Genomic DNA, 25,908 nt, shown 5'->3' on the forward strand with positions numbered 1-25,908 from the left:
TATAAAGTTTCTGTTCGCGTGTTGCTATTGATTTCTCGCTAGGAGTGTCCAAGCTTGTTACAGAACCGCATCTGGATGGCTAGCGTTAGTAGATCTCGTGCATCTCCGGCAAGGAAATGGCTGAAAACTGAAAAAGCTAGGCTAATCTGCTGGTATCTGCAATCCTGGCCTGATCTGCAGCTTGGATGAAAAAACGCTGGGTTGCTGTGCAAGAAAACGCTAGGCTGATCTGCTCTACTGCAAAACGCCACGGCTGGTCCTTGCAAAACACTGGAGCTGAGGAGCGCTAGCTGCAAGTGATGAAATCGCTAGGCTTTGCTCCTCCCTTCGTAGGTGAGATTTGGGCTTAAGAACAACTTAAGGCTTAGGTAGGGAAAAACCTTTGTCAAATTCTTATAAAATAAATCATTAAAATGATTTATTAATAAGTTTGACTAGGGTTAAGTTTCTGGGTGAAATTGTCGCGTATCTGTCCACCCGAGAATCAGATTAACGTGGGGAATGGCTCATTGGATTCCACGTCATGCTAGACGCCCACCGTAGTGTAACAACATTTGTCAAAACACTTGTACAATCCATTTATGCAAGAGGGTTCCAAAACTAGAAAACCTAACTTAATGGAGTCATCTGGACATGCAGGTCTTGCGAAGAGGCTCACAAAATTGCTGGTACTAATCCTCCTAGGATTCTAGACACTCCTATCCAGAGATGGGTACAAAATTGGCTCTCGAATTGATGAAGCATGTCCATGTGGCACACAGAGCCTTGTGCATGTGACAGGAAGCACCAAAACCAACAAGAAAGAGGGGAAATGGTCAAAAAACCACCAAGGACGTTGAGAGTCAAAGACCGGGCAAAATCTCCCGGCTGTCCATACCAAGGTCCAAAACGCAGCAAGCAAGGACTGTTATCACAGTTGTACACTGGTGTTGCCAGCAATCCCGAGGATGTCAAGGCACCGGATGCAAGTGGAACAATGAAGGGAGAGTAAAGTAGAGATAAAGTCTACAAATGCTAACTCAAAGGGGAAGGTAGCCGCATATGGAGAGCAATTGCCAAAGCCAAGCGGGAGTAGAGCTTGCAATGGAAAAAACTCCAAAGAGAAGTGCTGCCTAGGGCAAGATCACTAGTAAGAGAGGATGTTGCAACAATTCGTTGAAAAGAATCACCATCGTCTCAAGCATCAGAAGCCACATGTAGGGGTGATGGTTTTTGAAAATGTTGACGTGTGGTTTAAAGAATTGTTGGGGTAGCGATCTCAAGCGATCAGAGAAAGGGAAAGCGGTAGGGGCGATGAGGGTAGGGTTATGACAAATCTTGAAAAATGACACATGGAGCTCTGATACCATGTTAGAGTGTGCAGCAAGAAGGGCAAATATCTTCGTCAAATACCACGACCAAAAATAAAACCCTCATCCTCAACATGGAAAATGGCCAGATAGGCACGAGATGGGCAAAGTGGAGGTGCAAACCCCATGTGCTTGAGATCGGAGTCCTGCAGGTATACTGGTGGCCAACCCCCTTGACCCATAAATAAGAGAATATAAAAAGTCGCAGCCTGAAAATGGGGCGCTCAACTTAAATGGGCCGACAATGGCTAGACGGGTCCATATAGTCACAAGGGACGCGTTCCGAGGAGTGGGGACGGGGCTCAAATGGATTTTTTATGTAAAAAAGAGGGAGGGACGGCAAGTGGGGACGGGAAGCCCAAAAATGGGCGTCCCTCGTGACTATGCGGGACACAGACTGGGCACTGAGCAGGACTTATAAACATGAGATGAGCCTAACAAGGCTGGCACAACCACAAAGCCCTCTCTCCCCAGAATTACATGGAAAATCTAGGAGATGACTCTCAAAACTCTAACACCCCCTCACAGATACTAGGTGAAGAGTCCAAGGATCTAGGGCCACAAAGTGATAAATGGCTTTGACAAGTCCAACTGCCAACAACAGTATCCACCTCAACAACAAGCAGCAAAAGAAGCTGCTACTGAAAGTAATCCTTGTAGGGCACCAAGGTAGACAAACTTGTCCACCAATGGCAAACTAATGGAGAGAGTATCTAAAAACGGCCATCAATGTTAGAAGCCAATATAATATAAATGCCCAGTGACCAAGGACCATGAGGTGAAAGGGAGAGACGCAGCGAAAAAACGCAGGCTCGGGTGAATGTCAGCAGATTGCCCGCACTAACGTTCATTCTAGGAGCACGATGTTTCAAGGGGTCTCCTCTGCGTGCATGCATGTGGCTTGTGATGGGAGCATACAATGCTACGTACTTCTTTACACCAAGATTTGGGCACTGACAAAAACCGATTTTGTAGCATTAGTCATGACTGTGTATGATGGTCAAAGTGTTGCATGGATGACCACCATGAGTGTACAACTTGCACGTTCTTTTGAAGGAGGGTTTGGGCTTTTCCTGGGGTTGGGGTTCATCTAGGTGAACTGTGTGTGCACGTGCACGTGTGCTCTATCACTCGAGCTAGGTTTCCACTGAATGGAAGGATGCAGCTGCTTGTTTTGGCTGATCATGGCAGTTTTTATGATGTTATTTATGGTTTGAGTCACTGTTTGTTTCATTTTAAATGTAACCGCTCATCACGTTTTAAAATTGTGACATGAGTTTGCATGGACTGTGTTCTTACTTGTGCAATTTCTGTCAGGTCCTTGATTTCGACTTCGAAAAGTTCTGCTCAGTGTCTTTATCCAATCTAAATGTCTACGCTTGCCTGGTCTGTGGAAAGTACTTTCAAGGGAGGGGTCGAAATTCTCATGCCTACACGCATAGCTTGGAGGCTAGCCATCATGTCTTCATCAACTTGCTCACAGAAAAGGTGTATTGCTTGCCAGATGGATACGAGGTGAATGATCCATCCCTGGATGACATTCGTCATGTGCTATACCCAAGGTAAATGATTGAGTGAACGTTCATAGTCAGGTGTCTCTGGCATTCTTTGAAATTGTGTTGCAGAGGCTTTCTCTATGGTCTTTTTTCCGTATCACTATGGCACAATATGTTTGCTACACTTTTACTTATTTATTTTTGTCACATGGACAGGTTTACATGGGTACAAGTAATTCAACTTGACAGAAACAAACAGTGGGCTAGAGCATTGGATGGTTCAGATTACCTGCCAGGAATGGTTTGTATATGTCAAATCAAAAGATATTACCAGAGAACATAAAACATTGTTTCTTGCATAAAATCAGTACATCTACTCTGCATTACAATAAAAGGGGGGCCAAGTTCTGATGTTTTTGTGTCACTTCCTTATTAGGTGTGACTGCTCAGCCATTGTGGGTATGGTGTCCCTTGGAGTTTAGGTCATATTCACGAAGTAAATGACTTCAACTTTACTTGAAGAATGCACAGATGCACAAGTTTTGCTGCTTGGTTTTTGATGAGGATTTTAGTGGTTGACGGGCTGAAATAAGTAGTCTTGCTTAGGTTAAGAAATTTTCAATTCAGTGGTGAATGTTTGGGAAGCAAAGTGTGCTTTGCTGAGTTTACTTTAAGGTCTTTTTCTTTCGAGCTGGAATCTTTCATGGTCTTGGCCAACGTTTTTCTGTTACCAGTACTGATGTTTACTTGAAGGCCTTCCCTTTCGAGCTGGAACTTTCTTGGTCTTGACCAATACTGATGTCTTTGTTGTGTTTATGTATGCCTGATTTTTTTCCTTTGCTCTGCGCAAAGCTGCTGTTGCTTTCAAGCTGAATAACGCGTAAATTTTTTGTATGTACTGCTTAGGTGGGCCTTAACAACATCAAGGAGACAGATTTCGTAAATGTGACGATTCAGTGCTTAATGAGAGTTACTCCTCTTCGAGATTTTTTCCTGATATCTGAGAATTATCAGATGTGTAAATCTACTCTTGTTCATCGGTTTGGGGAGTTAACACGGAAAATTTGGCATCCCCGAAATTTCAAAGGCCAGGTAATTTTGTGCATTTTTACTTGGCTACAAGAGGATGCATTGAGCAACGTGACTGGTTTTGATTAGTGTAAACAATGGAAAAGTGACTTTGGCAAATTAAGAACATTGTAGAAGGAGTGTCAAGGCACACATTTGGCTTGAAGAATGTTGTTTGTCCTTCTGACATGGTCATAAAGAATTTATTGGGCCGAAGTTGTGAAGGAAATCAGTTAGGCATATTGTAGGCTGCTAGCTTTCAACACCTTTGTGCTTATTCATGTGCATCAAAAAGTGGGTTGCTTTTGCTTGCTACATGATGTTGCTAGTTATAGATGAATTTATGCTTATGGTAGCTGGATTACGTAAGGGAATTTATTGGTCCTACGTACTATATAGTTTTTGACTTAGTTATGGGGAAGGTGGGTCGACATGGGATTAAGTAATAGGAAACAGTAACAACAATGAGAATCAAAATCGTTGGAGGGACATAATCGGAATGAGAATGGTAATGGTCAAGGTACAAGAATGAGAATGGGTACAATAAATTATCAAAGGTAGCAACCATCGTAAACATGCAAGGTTCTTCACACTATATATAGTTTGTTGTCAATCTCAAACTTAAAGAGGAAGAGAAGGGACAAGGATGTTTCCATTGAAAGTTGAAGATTTCAAACTGAGAAAGAATCGAGCAAAGGGACAAAGATATTTCCATGGAGTCTTCAACTGAAAACAAGCTGCAATGGTAGGCAATGCAAAAAGACACAAATTACAAAGAGAGGGATCAATACAAAAAGTGAGCAAATTGCAATTACTTGCTTGTTCGGAACCGATCTGTTGAATCGCTTGCAATAGAAAAGGGGGGGGGGGGGGGGGGGGGGGACAACTACGAGTGCCCTAAGGAGGAGTTGTTTGTCTCACCCGTCCATAGGTTTAACACTAAGAGACACGTCCAAGCTTGGATACTTGGTTAGCAGAAGGATCTTACGGCTACATGAACCGCCTATGGACGCGTTGCACCCGACCATAGCCACCATAAAGAGAAAGAAGCGTGGAGCAAAGGGACAAAGATATTTTCATTGGGTGTCCTATCAAGAAGTTGCAATGTAAGGCAATGCAAAAAGATTCAAGTTACAAAGAGATGGATCATTACAAGAAGTGAGCAAATTGCTGTTCTTACTCGTCTAGTACTGATTTGTCGAATGCATGTGATAAGTTTTAGGGTTATAGTTTCTACGTCAAGGTCATAGACGCATTTGATCACGGTGTTCGTTTGGCCAATCACAAACTCTCTTCCCTAGAAAGGTGGTCCATGCCAATCTCTTTGTCAGAGCCAGAGTCCTCTATGCCGTGCATAGATTCTCTCTCCTCTTTTATGTCGTGTACTTGCATCCGTGATCACGTGTGTTGCATGAGAAACATTGATGGATTCTTGGAGTGATCCTCGGGTTTTGAGCTAACTTGATTGAGTTTCGCAGATTTTGGCGGAGGGGCCTAAACCCTAGCAGAAGAAGAAGAAGGAGAAGATCTACCAAATTATTGAATATAGGCCAAGAGGCTTGAAAGACAAAGTGGGTTAGGATCAACCAACTTATAGAACCTTGGCTGAGGGGCCTACACCATAAATAAAGCAGATGCTTTTGGTACTTAGTGCTTTTCGACTTGAGCTTTTTGGGCTCTGCTTTGGGCATCCCTTGTACGAGGGCCACTTTATTGGAGCATCTGGACACAGAGTCTCAAAGAGCTAGATCCTAGGGGAGTTGTACCTTTGTGAAGCAATAATAAAGAAATATTAAAAGGGGCTCCAATCTCTTTTTTATCACTTCAAAACGACTTAGATAACTGAGAGAGAGAATCCACGCGATAGACACGCAGTGGCAGAGTTCCACTCCTAGACAACACTTGCTGTAGAGTTTTGCAAATCGTAGGTACCTTTGTGTCTCTGTTCGATCCCTCGCCAAAAGTGATCACAATGGTATCAGAGCTTAGCTTGATTCCTTGCCCTGTGCAAATTGAAGCATGATCCTAACAACATGGACGGAGAACATGGAAACCACAACGGAGATGTTGGAATTAGGGTTGCAGAGAGACACACACAGCTTGGAGAAGACGAAGGAAGCTCAAGGCACACAATAGAGAGTGTGTTACTTAGTGTGCAATGGAAAGATAGATAGCCCTAGAGTGATGGGCGTATATACAATGCACGGGGGAAAAAACCTCCTAAAGAGGGAAAAAATGCCCCGGCGGTCCTAGTGTGTTCACACACATCACTACCACATGTATATGGTAACAAATCCCCCCTGGAGTGATGCGGTGAACGAGAGCTGGCACATGAGTAAAGGGAAGTGCCATACCCTGAGGACATGATCAGTCCACAAAGGGGAGTAAGCCCAAAGCTTCGTGAAAAGCTTCAAGCTTCTCACGAGACAATGCCTTTGTGAAAAGATCTGCAAGGTTGTCCTGTGTTGGCACCTAAGCCAAGCTGATCTCTCCTGCTGAGAGCCTCTCCCTGACATAGTGGTAATGCACCTCAATGTGCTTTGTGCGAGCATGAAAAACTGGGTTCCTCGCAATTGCCAATGCGCTCTGACTGTCAGTGTAGATAGTGTTGGCAGTGTCCTGTCCAACACCCAAATCAGCCATAAGGCGTCTGAGCCATACACACTCAACCGTAGCTGTGAAGACTGCCCTGTACTCAGCCTCACAATTCGAAGTGGCCACAGTAGGTTGCTTCTTGCTCAACCATGATATACATGAACTGCCAAGCATGAAACAAAAACCACTTGTGGACACTCGCGTGTCAAAACAACCAGCCCAATCTGAGTCCGAAAAAGCATGGAAGTCTGGCGGCAATGATCTCCCCTTGGGATAAAACAAGCCAAGATGTAAAGTGCCACTAAGGTAGCGGAAAATCCTCTTGACAGCCTGCCAATGCTTAGACCTTGGGCTATGCATAAATCTGCTGACCTGTGAGGCTGCAAACTGAATATCCGGCCTTCTGTTGCATACATAAATGAGGCAGCCAACAGCAGTTTGATAAAGAGTGACATCAGTAGGATCGCCAACATCATGTAGAATCAACTTCAAACCTGTTTCCATGGGAGTGGCAATAGGTTTGCAATCCTCAAGTCCAAACTTACATAGCAATGTCTCTATGTAACTTTTCTGACACAAGGAAATACCACCATCACACTGCTTAAACTGTATGCCCAAGTAATGATGCAACAGCCCCAAATCTTTCATCTTGAAAGTAGCATTCAAATCAGCCTTAAATTCAACAATATGTCTCTCATTTGGGCCAGTGATCAGCAAATCATCAACATAAAGAACCACAATGAGAAGTACATCACCCTCACGCTTTACATACAATGTGCTTTCTGTTGGACTGTTACGAAAGCCTCGTTTAACCAAATGAGTGTCAGCTTTCTCATACCAAGCACGAGGAGATTGCTTCAACCCATACTATAACCGGCCTGTACAACGTAGAGGGCGGTACTATTTCAATTACCTGTTAACTTTACACAGAGCACTGAGAAGGGAAGAGAACACAGTTGCGTCCAGCGACTAGAATGTCACTGCGCACACGAGACCGACACCCTGTAGGCCCCAAAGACTGGCGCCCCTTTCGGTATTTCTTTATTCAAATTAAGGTAGACGATCCGACCACTTCGCACAAGCTTTCACAAAGCTGTCCAAACCTGGCGAGGGCTGAAAACGCAGGTTTTCGACCTGATTTTGGCAGCATAACTGCGCAAAAACCCCTGTAGGTCAAAAGCACCTGTCTAGGACGGATTCCCTCGCTATTTGGAAGCTTTCTGGTGAGCTGTCACAGAATTTCAGCGGGCTGTAATTCCCTGTTTTTCACTGCCGGGTGCCCAAAAGCTTGTACACGCATCCCAAGGCTCTCACGAGGCTCCCCCGGTGTTCCCTTGCAGTTTAGGTGCGAAACCCTAAACCTGCAGAAAAACACAGCAGGCTGTAATTCGCTGTTTCGGATCGTTTTTAGCGGAGCGAACACGCCTACGCGTGTCCCAAGGGCTCGCGCACGCAATGGGACAGTTCCCTTGTGAATTGGACGAGTTTTCACGCGAGAAAACTCTCCGAACTCGCAATCTTTCGCGATGGAACTGTGCGTACCTGTGGGGGATTAGCAATTAGCTAATCCGGTTCCTGTTCAGAAGGCTCTTGCCTTGGCAAACGCGCATAAACCCCCAGAACTGTACATGTTCATCTGAGTAGCCCAACTAGTGGGGCATTACCATATGTGCCAAAGGGGAGAGAGAGATGCACGAGAGCAAATCATCGCGCTACATGAGACAGAGGAGAAGGCAAGCTTTCCATTAAAGCTGTAGACCTGCACCCACTACTCACACACACACTGTAGCTCACTTATGAGTCAAATCAGCCTCCTCTCTCAAATTGGGCGCCCCCTCTTGCTGATGGAAGTGGAAAACTGCACCAGGAGCCGCCATGTGTTTAGTTTGCCCCTTTTGAGTTAATTCTCTAGTTCCCACTGACTTATAAATTTGTAAGTGACTTTCCGAGTGGCCCAGATTTCATTTGGTGCATACAGGCTTCCATACTGATCAGAATTCAGTGCTAACTGGCCCGACCAGTCCCAGACTGACCGACCCAGACTCCCGCTGTTAGAAACCTATTCGGCCGTAGCCGTTTCACACTGGCCATGCAATGTCCACTTGCACCTTTTCAAGGGTTTCGGGGAAAACAAGTAAAAATAAAAATAAATCAAAATACCTAGTACTTATTTATGGAAGGCAACAGGAAAAATACACCTCTTGGTGACACATACAAAGCCTTCTTACATCTGCACACTTTGTCCTCTTGTCCTTTTATGACAAAACCGCGAGGCTACGTTTCATAAACTTCCTCAAATTTGTCACCATTCAAGAAAGCAGTAACAATGTCTGATTGATGTACATCCCAACCAAAATGAGCTGCCAATGCACATAGAAAACGCACAGTAGTCATATGACAAGTGGGAGCAAAAGTCTCTTCATAATCTATGTCTTTTTGTTGTGCATAACCGTTTGCAACAAGTCGAGCCTTATGGCGATCGATCTCACCATCCGGTTTGCGTTTCAACTTGTAAACCCACTTCGTACCAATGGCCTTTTTGCCAGGAGGCAAATCACATAAAGTCCATGTGTCATTTTCTATAAAAGCATCATATTCTGATTGCATGGCAGCCATCCAAATTTCTGAATTCTGTGCTTCATCAAAAGACAGGCTCCTCAACATCATGTAAGCTAGACACAGCCAAAGCATAACAATCTGATGCATAAGATGCATGGCGAGAGCCTGAACGAGTACGACTAGACAAAGGTGCATCCAATTTATTGTCACGCAAAGTGTGCACCAGCCATTTTGGCATACCTCTAGCCTGCTCATTTTCAGCCCTTTCCTCATTAAGTACATCATGTACATCTGCATCAGTAATAGGTTGATTCGTAACATTCTCAGAAACCCCCATAGGCTGTACATTTGCCTCATTGGAAATTACATTCGTATTTCCACCACTGAAAAGAGGCAACAAAGTGTCATAAATGTCCTATGAGCTTACATTACTGTCTCTAGTACATGATAGCAAGGGCTGAACAGAATCTTCCACAAACACTACATCCCGTGAAACCAGAATACGTTTTGTTTGCGGATGATACAACCTGTAACCTTTGCTTTCAACACTATAACCACCAAAAAAACATTTGACAGCCTTATCATCCAATTTTTTGCATTGCACTTATGGCACCAAAGCATATGCCAAACAGCCAAAAACACGCATGTGCTCAATAGAAGGCTTTCTATCATGCCATGCTTCATATGGAGTAATAGACTGCAAAGCTTTCGTAGGACATTTGTTTAGTACATAAGTGGCACACATGATGGCCTCAAGCCAAAAAGAATGCGAAAAGCTTGACTTTTGACCATACATCGTGCCATTTCTGTCAGTGACCTGTTTTTCCTCTCACCAACACCATTTTGCTGAGGTGTATAAGGCACTGTACATTGGTGTTTTATCCCACGATTAGCCAGAAATGCATTAAATTCATGAGACATATACTCCCCCCCTCGATCGGAACGGAGGGTGCCCATAGTACATTTCGAGACATTTTCAGCCATAGCCAAAAATTGTTTGAAGCACATAAAAACTTCGGACTTCGCTTTAAGCGGAAATACCCATGCATGCCTGGAGTAATCATCAATGAAAGTCACGAAGTATAGGTAATTGCCCAAGGACGGAGTTTGCATGGGCCCATAAACATCACTATGCACAAGCTGCAACTTGCATGTGGCCCGAACTGAACTATCCTTTGGAAACTTAGGACGCTGCATCTTACCCAAAATACAGTCTTCACAAACATGTTTGATAGGTGCTTCAAGAGGCGGCAAAGAAGCAACCATATCAGATTTCTGCATACGCAGCAAACTGGCAAAATTTAGATGACCAAAATGTGCATGCCAAAGTTTTGCATCTGAAATAGCCCTTGAATCTGCAACAACATTTGCAAAATTTTGTCCACACTTGTCATACAAAGTGAGCTTATACAACCCACGGCACAAAAGCCCAGATGCAACAATTTCGTCACCAAAACTGAGATCATGAACTGTACATCTGTCATCCACAAATTTGACTACAAGTCCAAGTCTAGCAAGTGCAGATACAGACAAGAGATTCTTCTTGATCCCAGGTACATAAAGTGCATCAAGAAGTGTGAAGGAACTACCATTTGCAGCAGTAAGCACAATCTTTCCAACTCCCTGAACTGAATAAGAGGCGTTGTTGGCACAAGTGACTGAATTCCCATGAGGGACAGACTCGAGAGAGGTGAACAATTCATGATGTGAGGTAATGTGCTTTGTAGCACCACTGCCAAAATACCACACATGTGAATCTGCAACAACCGACAAGCATGCATCATGGACAGCAGGACTGTAAGTGCACTCTGCGCCAAATGCCCATTCTGCATCAACATCAGCAACACAGTCTCCTTTCACAGAAGACTCAACAATGGCTGCATTTGTAGTGGAACCAGCATTTGCAGTGGAACCACCCTCTTTCTTCTTAGCCTCTTTGGCCTTCAACGTAGGACACGACTTGATCAAGTGATCATTGGCTTTACAATAATGGCAACGCATCTTCTTTTTGCCCTTATCACCAGAATTTCCAGACGAATTGCTGCCAGTAGAAGCATTAGGAACACAATTTTTGCCACTCGCAGCAGAACCATAAGAAGTGGCTGCATTGTTGTTACCACCCTTTCTTTGAGAAGCAATAAAAGCTTGTTCAACTGCACGCTGTCTAGTCCTGTTTTTTTTGGAAAGTGACTCTTGCAACAGCAATGTGCATAATGCATGAAACTTGACAACTTCTGGATTTCCTTCGGTCATCAGTCTCCAAGTACTAGCAAAAGTCTGGTAGGAATCTGGTAAGGCATCAAGAACAGTCCGCACAAGGGAACTGTCTGAAATGACTTCACCTGTAGAAATAAGTTGCTCATTGATATCCTTGACACTAGCAAGGAAAGTGTCCATATCATCTTCCTCATGCATAATCTTCGACTCCAACTCTTTACGCAGCAAAGCAATTTTAGCCTCATTGCGGCTTGCATAAAGACCTGTTAGAATATCCCAAGCCTGTTTTGTAGATTTCGCTGAACGGATGTGAGGAACAATGGTGCGCTTCACAGACAACGTAATCAATGCATGAGCCTGCGCATCCTTAACATCCCAACGAGCTTGTTCTGCCGTAGGCAAAACAACTCTAACAGCAGCAATCCTTGCAGCAAGATCTGCAACATCCTTAACATCGCCTACATCCTTAGAACCAGGACGTACATCAATGCCCTGCACAATGTTCCAGACGCCTTTGACACAAGAACATGTTGCATCATATAAGCCCACATAAGGTAGTTGTCCCCATCCAACCTTTCCTCTGCAACAAACATCTTGAACACATTTGTGTTGTTGTTGTCAGCCATGGTAAATGCTGCACCTGATGTGAAAACTGCCCGAAAATAGGAGAAATGGAGCGGGAACAACACGTGCTATATAGCACTAATCGTAGAAGACTATAAGGCACCTGTTATGCAGAAAACGGCACTAACAGAAATTCTGCACAAAATGACGAAATAGCCTGTGCAGTACTGCCTGTAGTGGAAACGGAGGCCGAAATGAGCCCAAATCGAAAATCTGAGCGCCAAAGCTCACTGAAATCAGAGAAAGTGAGCTGGCGTGCTGGAGCAGCTGGCGACTGAGCCCGGGAGGACGCAACCTGCTCTGATACCAATTGTTGGCATTAGGGTTGCAGAGAGACACACAGAGCTTGGAGAAGACGAAGGAAGCTCAAGGCACACAATAGAGAGTGTGTTACTTAGTGTGCAATGGAAAGATAGATAGCCCTAGAGTGATGGACGTATATACAATGCACGGGGAAAAAACCTCCTAAAGAGGGAAAAAATGCCTCGGCGGTCCTAGTGTGTTTACACATATCACTACCACATGTATATGGTAACAAAAGAAGGGGGAAAATTCACCGACTCAAAAGCATCTAGAGGAAACTCATGCTCAATAGAAGCTATGGAGTTGGATGAAGAAGAAACGACAAGAGGAGGAGAAGAAGAAAGAGGAGTTTGTTTTTAAAGCTGTAGAAACATGCTTTTATATATTTTTCTGTGTTGTAGAGGCCTAGAAAATTCTCTTCAACGGTTGAGAATTTGGATACGCAATAGAAGTCAAAGTTGATTATCTCAACAAGCCCTACACATTGACGTGAATGGATTTTGATTTCGACAATTTTGAAAAATTAGGGTTTTCAGCGGGTTTTTGCAGTAAATTTTCAGCATGTGAAAAATTAGTGTTGTGCAGATAACAGGTAATAGGAGCAAGGAACATGCATCTAACAGCATTTGGGAGCGACCACGACTTAGGAATGAATCCGATAATTTTTCGATTGACAATAAGAACCATGAATTTTGTTTTGTTTTATGAAATTTGTATGAATAAACGATGTTGAGAAATGATGAATGATGATGATTATGATTATGATGAGCTTGGGTGCGTGCGATCGCCATCCAAGCATGATCCAATGTCCTTTTATAGGCATTGGCTATGATACTCGCATATGATAGATTTTCAGACGCACTCGAGGTGTCTACAGTTAGCTTATCTCTTTAATGCACACGACCATCCTTGCACAAGTATGCATGAGTGTATGATTACTCGTGGGATTTTAATTGTGTAAACGTTAAAAGTGTGGACACTTTTATTAATTTCTCTCTGCTATATCCTGTAATCAAGGACGATTGCTTTGATTTTAGAGGGCAATATGTGACAGGTTTTAGGGTTAGGGTTTCTACGTGGAGGTCATAGACGCATTTGATCACTACATTTGTTTGGCGAGTCAGAGACTCTGTCCTTAGAAAGACGGTCCAGGTCAATCTCTTTGTCAAAGCCAGAATCCTCTATGCTGCGCACATATTCTCTCTCCTCTTTTATGTACGGTACTTGCATCTGTGATCACCTGTGTTGCATAAGAAACACTGATGGATTCTTGGAATGACCCTCAGATTTCAAGCTATCTTGATCAAGTTTTGCAGATCTCGATTGAGGGGCCTACACCTTAGCAGAAGAAGAAGGCGAAGAAGGTCTATCAACTTATTGAAGACCAGCTGAGAGGCCTAAAAGACAAAGCTAGTTAGGATTAACAATCTCAACCCAACCAACTTATAGAACCTTGGCCGGAGGTCTAAACCATAAATAAAGCAAATGCTTTTGATACTAAGTGCTTTTGGACTAGAGCTTTATGGGCATTCTTGTACTGTTTATAAGTGTCCTGAGGGCCACTCTTTTGGAGCATCTGGACGTAGAGTCTCGGAGAGCTGGATCCTTGGGGAGTTGTATTGTTGCGAAGCAATAATAAAGAACTACCTGAAAAGGGGCGAGTCTTTGGAGCCAGTGCTCTCCAGGAGTGGAACTCCGTCACTCCGTGTTATCGCGGGATCCCCCCCCCCCACCCCCACAAAACCCCCACCCCAAGCAGGGCTACAGTATCATTGGCATAGGACGGGCATTTAGTTACAAGTGGTCAGGAGTTCACACTGGACGGACTCTTGCCTGGGTAGTGACACATGGCAAGTGATATGGGTGGTGGTTTAGTGGACACCATGGCCAGATCACCACCACCACAATTTGGAGATAGACTGTACGGTGCAGCGGAAGTGAATGTTGAACTTTGCTCAAGATGAGTGCTCCGAACTGTGCTCAAGGTTCCTTCTACTTACGGAAGGGAGAGCCTTCCGTTCCTTTAGTGAGAGAGTGCAATGGACACAAACAAAGTGGATGAACACTGTGAATGAAGGTGCTAAGACTGAGAGAGAGAGAGAAAAGAATACGACACCAGAATGTTGTCAAACTCTCCTCCGAAGGCCCCACTCTCTATGGCGAGAGCGGTCTACTTATGAATGTACAAATTTCTATAATGCTTGGACTTGCCGACGATGTCGACGACGATGAGAACGACGACGAGACAGGCTGAAGTCTGAAAATGCTAAGGGCTGAAATCTGCAAATCTTTATCTGCTGAAGTCTGACTCTATGTCGATGACGACGATGCAACGACGACGTGCTAAAAACGCAGATACTGAAATCTGCGTTTTCGGGGCTGAAACTGCGAAGTTTGCAGGATCTGACCGTACGACGAGAATCTGCTGCGGGAAGGTGAGATCTGCGAGGTTGGGGACGTCTTCTGTGGTAACTGACTGCTGAAAACTGAAAACGCTGGTTCTAGGGCTGAATCTGTCGTGATGGAATTGCAAAAGGTCGAGGCTGATCTGCAAACCAAAAACGCTAGGGCTGATTTTGGTTCCTGCGGTGGAAATCTGCTAATGCTGGGAATGTGCTGTCTTCTATGGGGAATCTGTTAACGCTAGGGCTGATCTACTGTCTACTGTCGTCGGGAATCTGCAAGTGCAAAAACGCTGGCTGATCTGATGCAAAAACGCTAGGCCTTCTAGTGAGAGAGAACGCCAGAGTTGTCGCGGGGGGGAGTCTTGCTGAGAAGTTGCCTGTTGAACAAACTGTTCCTGCTGCCTCTTCTGCCAGAAAGTGCTAGCTCTAATTTCCTTATATATTATCTTAGCAAAATTGCCCTACCTAGTTCCCAACAAAAGTCACTTAATAAATAAGTGAAAAATGTCAAAAATAGGAAAAATAGGTTTAATGCACTGAAAATTACCTTGATGGATTCTGATGGTAATGTTGATGATCATGCTGTGTGCAACCGGAGGATATGCATCTAATCTAAGTGTCTGGGCATGCACAGATTGCGAACAGACTCACAAAAGTGCCAGATCACTTCCTACTCTAGACTGGCTTGATCGAACTGAACCCTGGTCATGCTGTAGCTTGTCCACGGACACATAAGGTTGGATGTGTCACGTGATATCCTCTTCTTTTTAAAGTGAGGTATTAATACCGAACTGTATGGCGTCGAGTGAGATCGCCAACAACATCCGGAATCCTCGAAAGAACTCTTCACCGGCCCACTCTGAGGTGTGGGTCGTGCGATACTTGAACTTCAGAAAGGTCTGCAACGCTTGCTTCTTTGGGCCGCGCCGAAAGCGACACAAAATCATCTGTAGCTCCTTCGATGCTTCAACTTTGTCTATGGACGTAGGTCCATCTTCTTCAAGAATCTCCAAGGCTGAAAATTCCTGAAACCACTTCCAACACAAAAACATGAACATACCTATTCCATGTAAAGTGATTGGAAAAAGTCTCACTTGCTAAAAGACTGTGCATGCAATGTAGATGAACAAATAGACGGAGTGCCAAACCGTTCATCACATGCACGCAAACAATGAGATCGAATATTGTCTTGCTGATCTAAATCAATCAACTGTGGCAATTCACAACAGAAATGCCCATGCTTGGTGCTTGTACTTTCTTGTGCTCTTTCTACAACTGTGTCGTGCCAAGGAAGAGAGATGGAACGTGATTTCCTTGAATGCATACTTTTTAGCTTTTCATGAATAGTCCGCATACATCCGTGCTCATTCATGAGTGAAACGTGCTCAACGTACAATATGTCATGCCTAGGAAAAGGAATCACATAAAGACGCTGAATAAAATACAAGAAACGATCACGAATGAAACACTCGAACAATGCGTGCTGACGAATCATTCGAACACCTAGTACTTCCCTTCCTGTAAGGGTTCTTTGGACCTAGGCTCGAGAGCCAAGATGTTCGTCGTGTTTGATCGAATCTTCCTGGGGGGGGGGTTGCTGTGGACCTCGACTCGAAAGCCAAGATCGATTCTTCGTGATTGATCGAATCTGCAACGAGGTTAGTTTCGCTAGAAAAAGCATCAACTAAACCATCATCCTTGTGAACAATCACAGCTTCGTCATGCAACTCATCATGCTTGTGAATAATCACATCATGATCATCATGCAAATCATCATGCTTGTCATTGTCATTTAAATCATCATGCTTATCATTATCATTCAAATCATCATGCTTATCATAATCATGCAAATCTTGCAAAGAAGAGACTGAGAGAGTCTCCTTCTCCTGAATCCTTTGAATCTTCGCCTGCACATTATAAATGAGAGATGGAGAATGAACAACTTGCTCTCCATGAATGACAAGGGGAGATCACTTTTGGCATTGAAAGTGAACGTATTTTCCGCCCAATCAATGAGAGGGTTATGCTCACGAAACCATCGAATGCCCAAAATCATATCACACCTTGAGAGAGGAGAGACTAAAAATTTTCTACGGAAAGCAGCTTGTTGAACTGTAAATAACACATCAAGGGACTCTTTCGTGATGAGAGAATCCATACCAGGAGCGAAGCCAAAGACCTCGAGAGGAGATTTCTGACTAATCTCTAGGCGGGCTCTTTCAACAAGAGAGGGACTAATCACATCATGCATACTACCTGGGTCAAATAATATGACAAAACGTTGCCCCATCGTATGATCATAACATTTAATGAGAGACTCATCAATGGGAGGGTCATGAGAAACTTGGGACACACTCGTGTTATCATTTATTGCATTGACAAAGGAAGTGGGTTCTGTGGATTCTTTAGATTCATTAGAGTCAAGCTTAGGAGATGTTCTTTTTATGTGACCCTTAATGTGACAATGAAAACAACAACCTTCCTTAGAATAAGTGCTTTGTTCTTCTGACGTGTGATGTATCCTCTTAGAATTCCTTGTGCTACCTTTTCATCTGGAGTGAGCTTAGGTTTAGCAATTGTGTTAGCTTTACCCTTAGGTTCATTTTGAGAGTTCTTTTCTCAGAGACTATTGGAAGATTGGTTAGAAGAGTTACGTTCTTACCGTTCTTACCGTTTTGAGGGTTCTAAGAAGTCTGAGAGGTACTTGTGGAAGTCTTGTTTTCCTTAGGCTTTCCCTTGTTGTGATTCATCTCCTGCGCGAGAGCAATCGCTACCGCCTTGTTGAGATCGATTGGATCGAGCACCTCGACATCATACTTGATATACTTGTCCAATCCATAAAGGAATGCCTCCTTGCGCTCCGTATCCGATTTGCGTAATTGAGTGCCGAGCTGCAAAACACGATTAGAGAAAGACATAACTGGCATACCATTTTGCTTGAGACGCGCCAATCGTCCTTCAATCATGCGAGATACTGAGGTGGCATAAACCGCGTCTTGAGCTTGCCTTGGAAATCAGCCCAATTGAAGGAAAGGGGCGTGAATTCGTCTGCGTCCTCTAGGCGCGCGGTTAACTGTGCCTCTTGCTATGCGTGGTACCAATTGATGGCATCACCGGTAAGGTACGCTGCCGTCAAAACTTTGCTATTTTCTGTCTTCTTACTTGTCTCAAAATAAGCATTAAATTGATGCAACCAAGAGTGAATAACCATAGCATCCATCTTACCATCATACTTACTGAACTGGATCTTCTCTGTGACTGGGTTGTTGGAGTCCGAATCTCGGCTTGCGCCACTTGATGAACTACCAACATCTTTGGCTAGCTCGGACTTTGAGGCGAGAACATGTCGGACCAACTCTTGCATGCATTGTTCACTCTGTGCCGCACGCTCTGCTTGTCTTTCTTCTGCCGCCCAACGCGTATCATCTCACTCACGCTCCAAAGCTGCCTTTCTTTTTGCGTTTCTTTCTTTTCGTTCCTTGTCCGCCAAGCGCGCTTGTTTACGCTCGCGAATCATCCGTTCCTCGGAGGCTGCCTGTCGTTCTTGGCGCTCATGCTCCAAGGTAATGCGCTGCGCTTCTTGTTGAGCCATCGCAACGAGATTCGCTTCTTGTTGTTGTGCCATCATGTCCATCATCGTCTTGACCAACTCCTCCATAGGATTTGGTGCAATCCCTGGCGTAGATGGCGAAGGGGGAGGGTCAGGAAAACCTCCATGGTGAGGAAATTCTTCTTCACTACTTCCATGCCCATCACCTCCATGCGAAGTATCCATTCCGCTTCGGGTGACGACCATACACTGTGATCTTTGGTTCTTAAGTTCACGGGAAACTTGAAGTCTTGTGGGTATTGGGTTCTTGAGGGTCTTGAGGTCTTGAGGTTCTCGAGTTCTTGAGATTCTTCTTTCGCTTGCAATTTGTGTTAGAGAAGGATCTTCTCTTCACCCGAGTTCTGCTCTTTTCCGCGGGCACCTTGGCGGCCTTGCGCTCACACCAAGGTTGCTTTTTCCCACCTCACGTCGATTGGCCGGCCGCTAAGTGCATGGTCCGCTCTCAATGAGTGGAAAGAGGCACAAGGGGAGGCTGGACAAGCCCTTCTTTCTTGGGTTTCTTGTCACTCTTCAAAAACACGATTAGGAATCGACACGCCCAAGAGGTCTTGGGTTACGTGCGACCGCAACAAGCAAAAAAATTATGTGGTTCTTTCCTTGAGTGATACAGAACACTGCCAAAGCTTTGATACCAATGTAAGGTGCAGCGGAAGTGAATGTTGAACATTTGCTCAAGATGAGTGCTCTGAACTGTGCTCAAGGTTCCTTTACTTACGAAAGGGAGAGCCTTCCGTTCCTTTAGTGAGAGAGTGCAATGGACACAAACAAAGTAGATGAACACTGTGAATGAAGGTGCTGAGACTGAGAGATAGAAAGAAGAGAATACGACACCAGAATGTTGTCAAACCCTACTCCGAAGGCCCTACTCTTTATGGCGAGAGCGGTCTACTTATGATTGCGCAAATCTCTACAATGCTTGGACTTGCCGACAATGAGGACGACGACGAGACGGGCTGAAATTTCCAAACATGTGCTCTACCACATACTTGTGAGAGCAGGGAGTGTGTGTAAGCTTCAATTTCTTGACTAGCTTATAGTTCATGAAGTTATGAGTTGCACCATCATCCACTAAAATACGAACACGTTGTCCGTTAATAGTGCCATGCATGCGAATCAACTCATGGGGGACCAAAGGTGGCCTGCCACATTGAAGCAGACACACAACACTTGTGCTTTTCTTCCATATGACAAACCTCTACAACACATATTTAGGAGATGAATCTAATGTGAGGCGTTGCACCATGTGCATGGCCTTTTCTTTGCCTTGCAAAAGAGGACAATCCTTCTTGTTATGCTGATCCGCAAGACATTCGAAACACAAATTGTGTTTCTTTGCACGCTCAAAATCGGCAGTGCTGAGAGACCCACGTGGAGTATCTCATGATTGCATAGGCTTCTTAGCCTCTTGAGAGCGCGGAGAGGTAGATTGTCTCTTGTTCCTCTTGGAACGTGTGGGAGATCTACCTCGTCAATTGCTCTTAGCCGAATTGCTCTTAGCAAAAGTATTCTTAGAGTAAGGAACATCATTTCCCTTCCTCTCTTGGTCATCATCATACGTTTGGGCATGAGCGATGGCTTCTTCCAAAGTTTTTGGATGCTGGGTCTTGACATGAAGATGATAGTCTTTGTCAAGACTGTTAGAGTTTTGGCATCTCAAGTGAACTGCCCAATGTGATCCCATTATTTAGTTTGTCTTTAGGTATGTACTTATTTGTCAAAGTCTTGGGTGGGGCAATTAAAAATTTACTAGGATTGCTATATAAGCAACCCCTTGCCTCCATTGTATATACATTCAGTTATTTATTGCCAAGGTTGATTGGTTCAGGAGACTCTCTCTCTCTCTCTCTCTCTCTCTCTCTCTCTCTCTCTCTCTCTCTCTCTCTGTTCATAGTTCACGAATGGGGATTATTGGACGTAGTATGGTCTACAATTCAAAGTTTCTACAAAGGCAACCGATGCTCAAGATGGCATTACTTCCAAGTACAAAGTTGAGGAGAGCAACACCGAGGTGTATCTAGTATCCCGACCGGTGCTGGGGTGTCCATGGTAGCTTCTTCATCGACTTGGTCTCACTATTGATGTCCACTATGAGCTGCAGAGAGGGTGTTAAAAGTTTTGGCATCTCAAGTGAACTGCCCAATGTGATCCCATTATTTAGTTTGGCTTTTAGATATTTATTTTACTTATTTGTCAAAGTCTTGGGTAGGGCAATTTACTAGGATTGCTATACAAGCAACCCCTTGCCTCCATTGTATACACATTTAGTTATTCATTGCCAAGGTTGATTGGTTCAGGAGTCTCTCTCTCTCTCTCTCTCTCTCTCCTTCCTTGGTCTCTATGCTTCCGCACAAAGACTCCTATTGAAACCCTGTATCTTTTGGAATTCATCTAGATCTTCTAGTTTTAATATGATTTCTCGATACTTAGAAAGATATTGAGTGAGAGAGAGGCCAGAGATGCGGCATGCATGCCATGCTATCCAATTCTTATCTTCTTCATTGGAGTCCAAAAACTCTTTGGAGAAAGAAGCTTGAAACGTAGCCCAAGACTGAGGACGAGCATCTATTGGAAATGTCATCCACCACTTATAGGCCTTGCCTTTAAGAGAGAGACTTGTTTCCACAACTGTCTTAATATCTGGGGTGTGTCTCAGCCTATGAATATCACTCCATTTGTGTAAGAACGTATTGACCGCATCCTTGTTGCGATCACGCTCTTCACCCTGAAACTCAGAAATGATGATATTCTTAGGTAATGCATTTCTACCTTTTGCATCTTCAGAAGCACTTGCCTCATGGACTCTTTGACTCGTGCGAACGTGGGTTCCTTGAACCGTGCCAACTTGGGATCCTTGAGCCGTCTGTGAATTCATAAATGTCATAAGTAGCTCAGTAAGGTTTGTAACATTTGCATTTAATGCAGAGAAGTTGCGTTCAAGTACTCTTTGGCGATTTTTCAAAGTCTTGAAAGCAGCCATATCTACATATCCATGATCTCCTAGACCATCATTGTCATGCATATTAGTGTCGGCAGCGCTCATGGTCGCCACATTTTGATGTGCGTGCTCAAAATCAAAAGTGTTTTTATGTGGGATATCCTCGTTGGCGATGGTAAACACACGCTAATGTAGAGAGAGAAACAAAAACGTCAACTTGTACCTGGTAAATCTTGAAGTCTTCGTGTTTTTAATACTCGGCGACTTGTGCGTTGCATGCGATCCTCGCCTTGCGGAATTTGTAGCGCTTCACGTCTTGTTCTTCGTAAGAACACCTTCGTTGATTCTTAACAAAAACTCGTTGTTTTTGTGAAGGCTTTTGTTCACTTGTGAAGCTTCTTTCTTGAAGAAAAAGGAATTTTGGAAGAAAACCAAGGTTGGATCAAAACGTACGTACTGATCCGTTCCGTACCGTACGGACGTTATGTACAGATCCGTACCGTACGGAACGATCCGTACGCCTTTTTTTCCCCCCCCTCTTGCAATAGTTACACAGTATATGGTTGTCTTGTAAAACGTGTCTTTGAATGTCTCTATAAGTTGTTGGCTTCTCTCTTGTTTTTTATTGGAAATGTCCTAGAAAATTTAGTACTTTGCGGTTTTTTTACAAGAATACGTATTTTTATGTACGTAAAAATTTTTCTTGTATGGAACAACGTACAGTACGTACACATACGCCACGTACAGTACGTTTGGTACCACCTTGAAGAAAACTTATCTTTCTTTAAGAAGTGAAACTACTTCCTTGAAGTTTGTAACTTTTCTTTCCTTCTAGCTTTCTTTGTCAACTCAAGTATGTTATCTTTCCTTGTTGTATACAAGTCTCAATAGCTTGGATGGTAGGGTGTTCGCCTCTTACCCTCATGGGGTGGGTTCAACCCTCGTTTATGCAAGGGTTTAGAGGGCTTTTCTACGCGCGCAACCAATGACGCGAACAGAGCTTCGGCCGTAGTGTTGCCGGTTGAGTTTGCCTTGGTCGCCCGCCTTGGACGGCTGCCTTGGATAGCGATCGTGGGTGGCTACTGCTGCTTCCTCTCTGTTCTCTCGTGCTGCGTATAGGACGCTGTGTCTGTCTTCTCTTTTGTTGCGCTGTGGGCCGTCGTCTTCCCTGCCTGCTGCATGCGGGTTGTGGGAGAGGAGACGTGCGTTGTATGCACATGCAACCTGCTTTTCCCCTTTCTTGAAATAGCTTGGATATCACGAAAACGAATGGAGTAATGAAGTGTTCAATGGTATCTAAGCTATTTCGGGAAAGGGGAAAAGCGGGTTGCATGTACATGCGACGCACATCTCCTCTCCCACGATCCGCATGCAACATACAAGGAAGACAACGGCACATAGCGCAGCAAAAGAGAAGACAAACATAGCGTCCTGTGCGCAGCATGCGAGAACATTCAATAGCTTGGATGGAGAACGTAGCAAACTCGACCGGCAACTCTACGGCACCGAGGCTCTGTTGGCGCCGTTGGTTGCGTGCATAGGGAGGCCCTCTAAACCCTTGCATAAATAACAGTTGAATCCACCCCATGAGGGTAAGAGGCGAACACCCTACCATCCAAGCTATTGAGACTCCTTGTATACAACAAGGAAAGATAGCATACTTGAGTTGACAAAGAAAGCTAGAAGGAAAGAAAAGCTACAAACTTCAAGGAAGTAGTTTCACCCTTCCTTTTCACTCCTTAGAGAAAGGTAAGTTTGCTTCCAAAATTCCTTTTTCTTCAAGAAAGAAGCTTCACAAGTGAATAAAAGCCTTCACAAAAACAACCGAGTTTTTGTGAAGAATCAACGAAGGTGTTCTTGTGAAGAACAAGACGTGAAGCGCTACAAATTCCGCAAGGCGATAATCGCATGCAACGCACAAGTCGCAGAGCATAAAAAAACACAACAACTTCAAGCTTTACAAGGCATAATTTGACGTTTTTTTTTTCTCTCTACATTAGTTGTGTTTTTTTTTCTCTCTACATTAGTTGTGTTTACCATGGCCGGTGAGGATATCCCATATATACACACTTTTGATTTTGAGCACGCACATCAAAATCCGGAAACCACGGGCGCTGCCGACACTAATATGCATGACGATGATAGTCTAGGAGATCATGGCTTATAAGTATGGCTGCTTTCAAGACTTTGGAAAATCGCTAAAGCGTACTTGAACGCAACTTCTCTGCATTAAATGCAAATGTTACAAACCTTACTAAGCTACTTATGACATTTCTGAATCCACAGACGGCTCAAGAAGCCGAAGCTGACATGGTTCAAGGAACCTAAGCTCGCACGGTTGAAGGAACCCACGTTCGCACGACTCTAGAAGTCCATGAGGCAAGTGCTTCAGAAGATGGTAGCAATGCATTACTTAGGGTCCTACGGGCAAGGCCACCGGCACGGCCGTAGGATCCATGTCCTTACAACTGCGTCCAAGAATCCCCATTCGTGAATTGAGAACAGATCACGTTCAAAATACTTCTAGATAATGAACTTTGAAACACATCCTGTCCATAATCCAAGCAACAACAATGGATTGGTGCACTCATCCATAGTGTTTTAGATATGTCGAGTGGTTCCCTGCCAGATGCATGTGCCTTGAACTCCAACCTACAGGTTCAAACACCAACAACTTGAACTCCAAGTAGCAACAGAAGGGTCCAAATTAATTATATGGAGCACTGTTTGCCCCTTTGTGCCACTCACAAGGCTCTTTCTGGCTGAAGCTAGTGGCAGTAACTGCCCTCTGACTAGAAATCTGACGTCGTGGCCACTGTGGTCGCCGCTACGTGTGCCATGCCTATCTCCCCTGTCAAATCTTTATTTCCGTTATCTTTGTCCAACTTGCCTTTTGCCTTTGTCCTTTTAAGAGTTTCTGCTTTTGTCTTTGGCTTCAAACTCCCGAGCCAAACAAAGCGTCATGTCACATTTTTAACAACTGTTGTCGGACCTCGTGGGTATCGAGGCAACTAACTGAGTACTGGTACTGCCATCCTTGTCAGCTTGCCTTTGCCTCTGTCCTCTAGGGAACTCGTCCATTTGCTTTTGGCTTCACAATCTCGAGCCAAACAATTAACCGGTTTCCTTGAGGACTGTGGTTGAGCATAGGCAGCTAACTGGATGGTTGATTTGCTGTCCATAGCCGATGGCCGGTCTTGGTTGTTGGTATGGAGCAAGGGGGCGCCATAACGTGAGTACAAGGTCTGGAAAAAAACTGGTCTTTCTCCTCGCCCTCCAAAAAGCTTGACAAGTTTCCAAGCCTTGTACTTTGCAAGCCCTCCGAGGGGCTCTAGTGTTGCGAAAAACAAGGGAGACTAAACTGCCTCAAATGTGCTCTTCCAAGGGTCCTAGCCAAGGGGGACGAGCTCCACTTCTTCTACAGCTGGTGGCTCAAAATGCATCAAAATCGCTGCCCATTTTGGCCTCTTAAGCCGTGCCTCTCAGAATGCTATGCCACGCAGTGCCTATTGTGGCACCATGAGCGCTATGCCTTTCAGGATGTTTTTTTTTTCCTGAGAAAAAGATCCTTCTATTAGTTAATGAAACTGCCCATTGGGCTACAACCACCTCTACAAGAGAGGGCTACAATAATCATGATGGGGAGACTCTCGCAATGAAAAAAGAGCATATGCACAATGAGGCTAAATCAAGAGATGGGAGGAGGGAAAAGCCACACAGGTGGACGGTAGTGCCATCTGAGCACACCCTGGACCATGGTGAAAAAGGCCCAGGACACCAAAGTCAAAGGAAAGCCTCTCTGTGCTCCAGCATGGGGCCGAAGCTGCCCTGGAGTCTCTCAAACTGTCCTTTGAAAGTATGGATCAGCTCTAGCCAAAGATCCCGAACAGTCTCTGCTGGTGGTACAGGGCGAGCCTCGAGGGTGCAGAAGCAGTGGGCGCGCCAGATGAACCAGAGTGTCAGGCAGCTGATGAGCTCCCAACACTCCTCTCTCTCACTGCACCACTCCTGTGGAGTAAGCTGTGTAGTAGGCTGGAGTGTAGCTCAAACTGAAGTGCCGGGCCCGTGAGAGTGGACCAAGCAGCTGTCCCCCAAGTGTATTGCCGAGCTGTGGAAAGAGCTGGCATTAGTCGAAGAACACGAAGACCACACCTGCTGTGCCAAAGGACAGTCCCAAAGACAGTGACGCTGACTCTCCACAAGATGGTCACAAGCTGCAAATGCAGCCAACTCCCAACTGCTGTAGCTCGGTGTGCAACCAGCCATTGGAATAAAGTGACTCGCCTCGGCTGTATGGAATCCCACAACCTCTCCCAAAAAGCTGCCAAGGACTCAGCTGTGAGACCCTCCTCTTGCCAATGAGGTGCTGCAGCAGGACGAGCCTCTCTCTGCGCTGCCAGTATGTGACGTCTTAATCGAACAGTGTACTGAAAGAAAGGGACACCTGGATGGTTTGCTGAGGAGAAAGGGTCCCTCCAAAACCACTCTCCAGGATCCCAGTGTACTCGTGCCATTGAACAACTCTCCCAAGCCCACAACCTCCAGTGGCCAGTCTCAAGAGCTGCTGGCTTGGGATCTATGACACAAGTGCTCCCACAGATGCCCACCACTCGGATCTTCTGAAAACAACTCTGCCATCTGTGGGGCCTCTATTGCAACTCGATGTAAGCGTCCCTCATCCTGTAGCTCGAAAAACAGGGAGGGTATAGTCTCTGAGCAAGCGCGAACTGAGATGAGAACCTCTAGT

The 25,908-nt window shown here is 44.7% G+C and overlaps 1 protein-coding gene across 1 annotated transcript in view; it reads left to right on the plus strand.

Annotated features, from left to right (window-relative positions):
- LOC147465015 (uncharacterized) overlaps positions 1 to 25,908 on the plus strand; it is a 63,627-nt gene that overhangs the window by 14,177 nt on the left and 23,542 nt on the right. The window contains exons 2-4 of the mRNA XM_086517447.1: positions 2,667 to 2,911; positions 3,062 to 3,146; positions 3,752 to 3,937. Coding sequence (XP_086373573.1) covers positions 2,667 to 2,911; positions 3,062 to 3,146; positions 3,752 to 3,937 — 516 coding nt within the window. The remainder of the gene's footprint in view (positions 1 to 2,666; positions 2,912 to 3,061; positions 3,147 to 3,751; positions 3,938 to 25,908) is intronic.

Source organism: Adiantum capillus-veneris, chromosome 1 (genome assembly GCF_014529385.1).
Source record: "Adiantum capillus-veneris isolate H3 chromosome 1, ASM1452938v2, whole genome shotgun sequence".
Lineage (NCBI taxonomy): Eukaryota > Viridiplantae > Streptophyta > Polypodiopsida > Polypodiales > Pteridaceae > Adiantum > Adiantum capillus-veneris.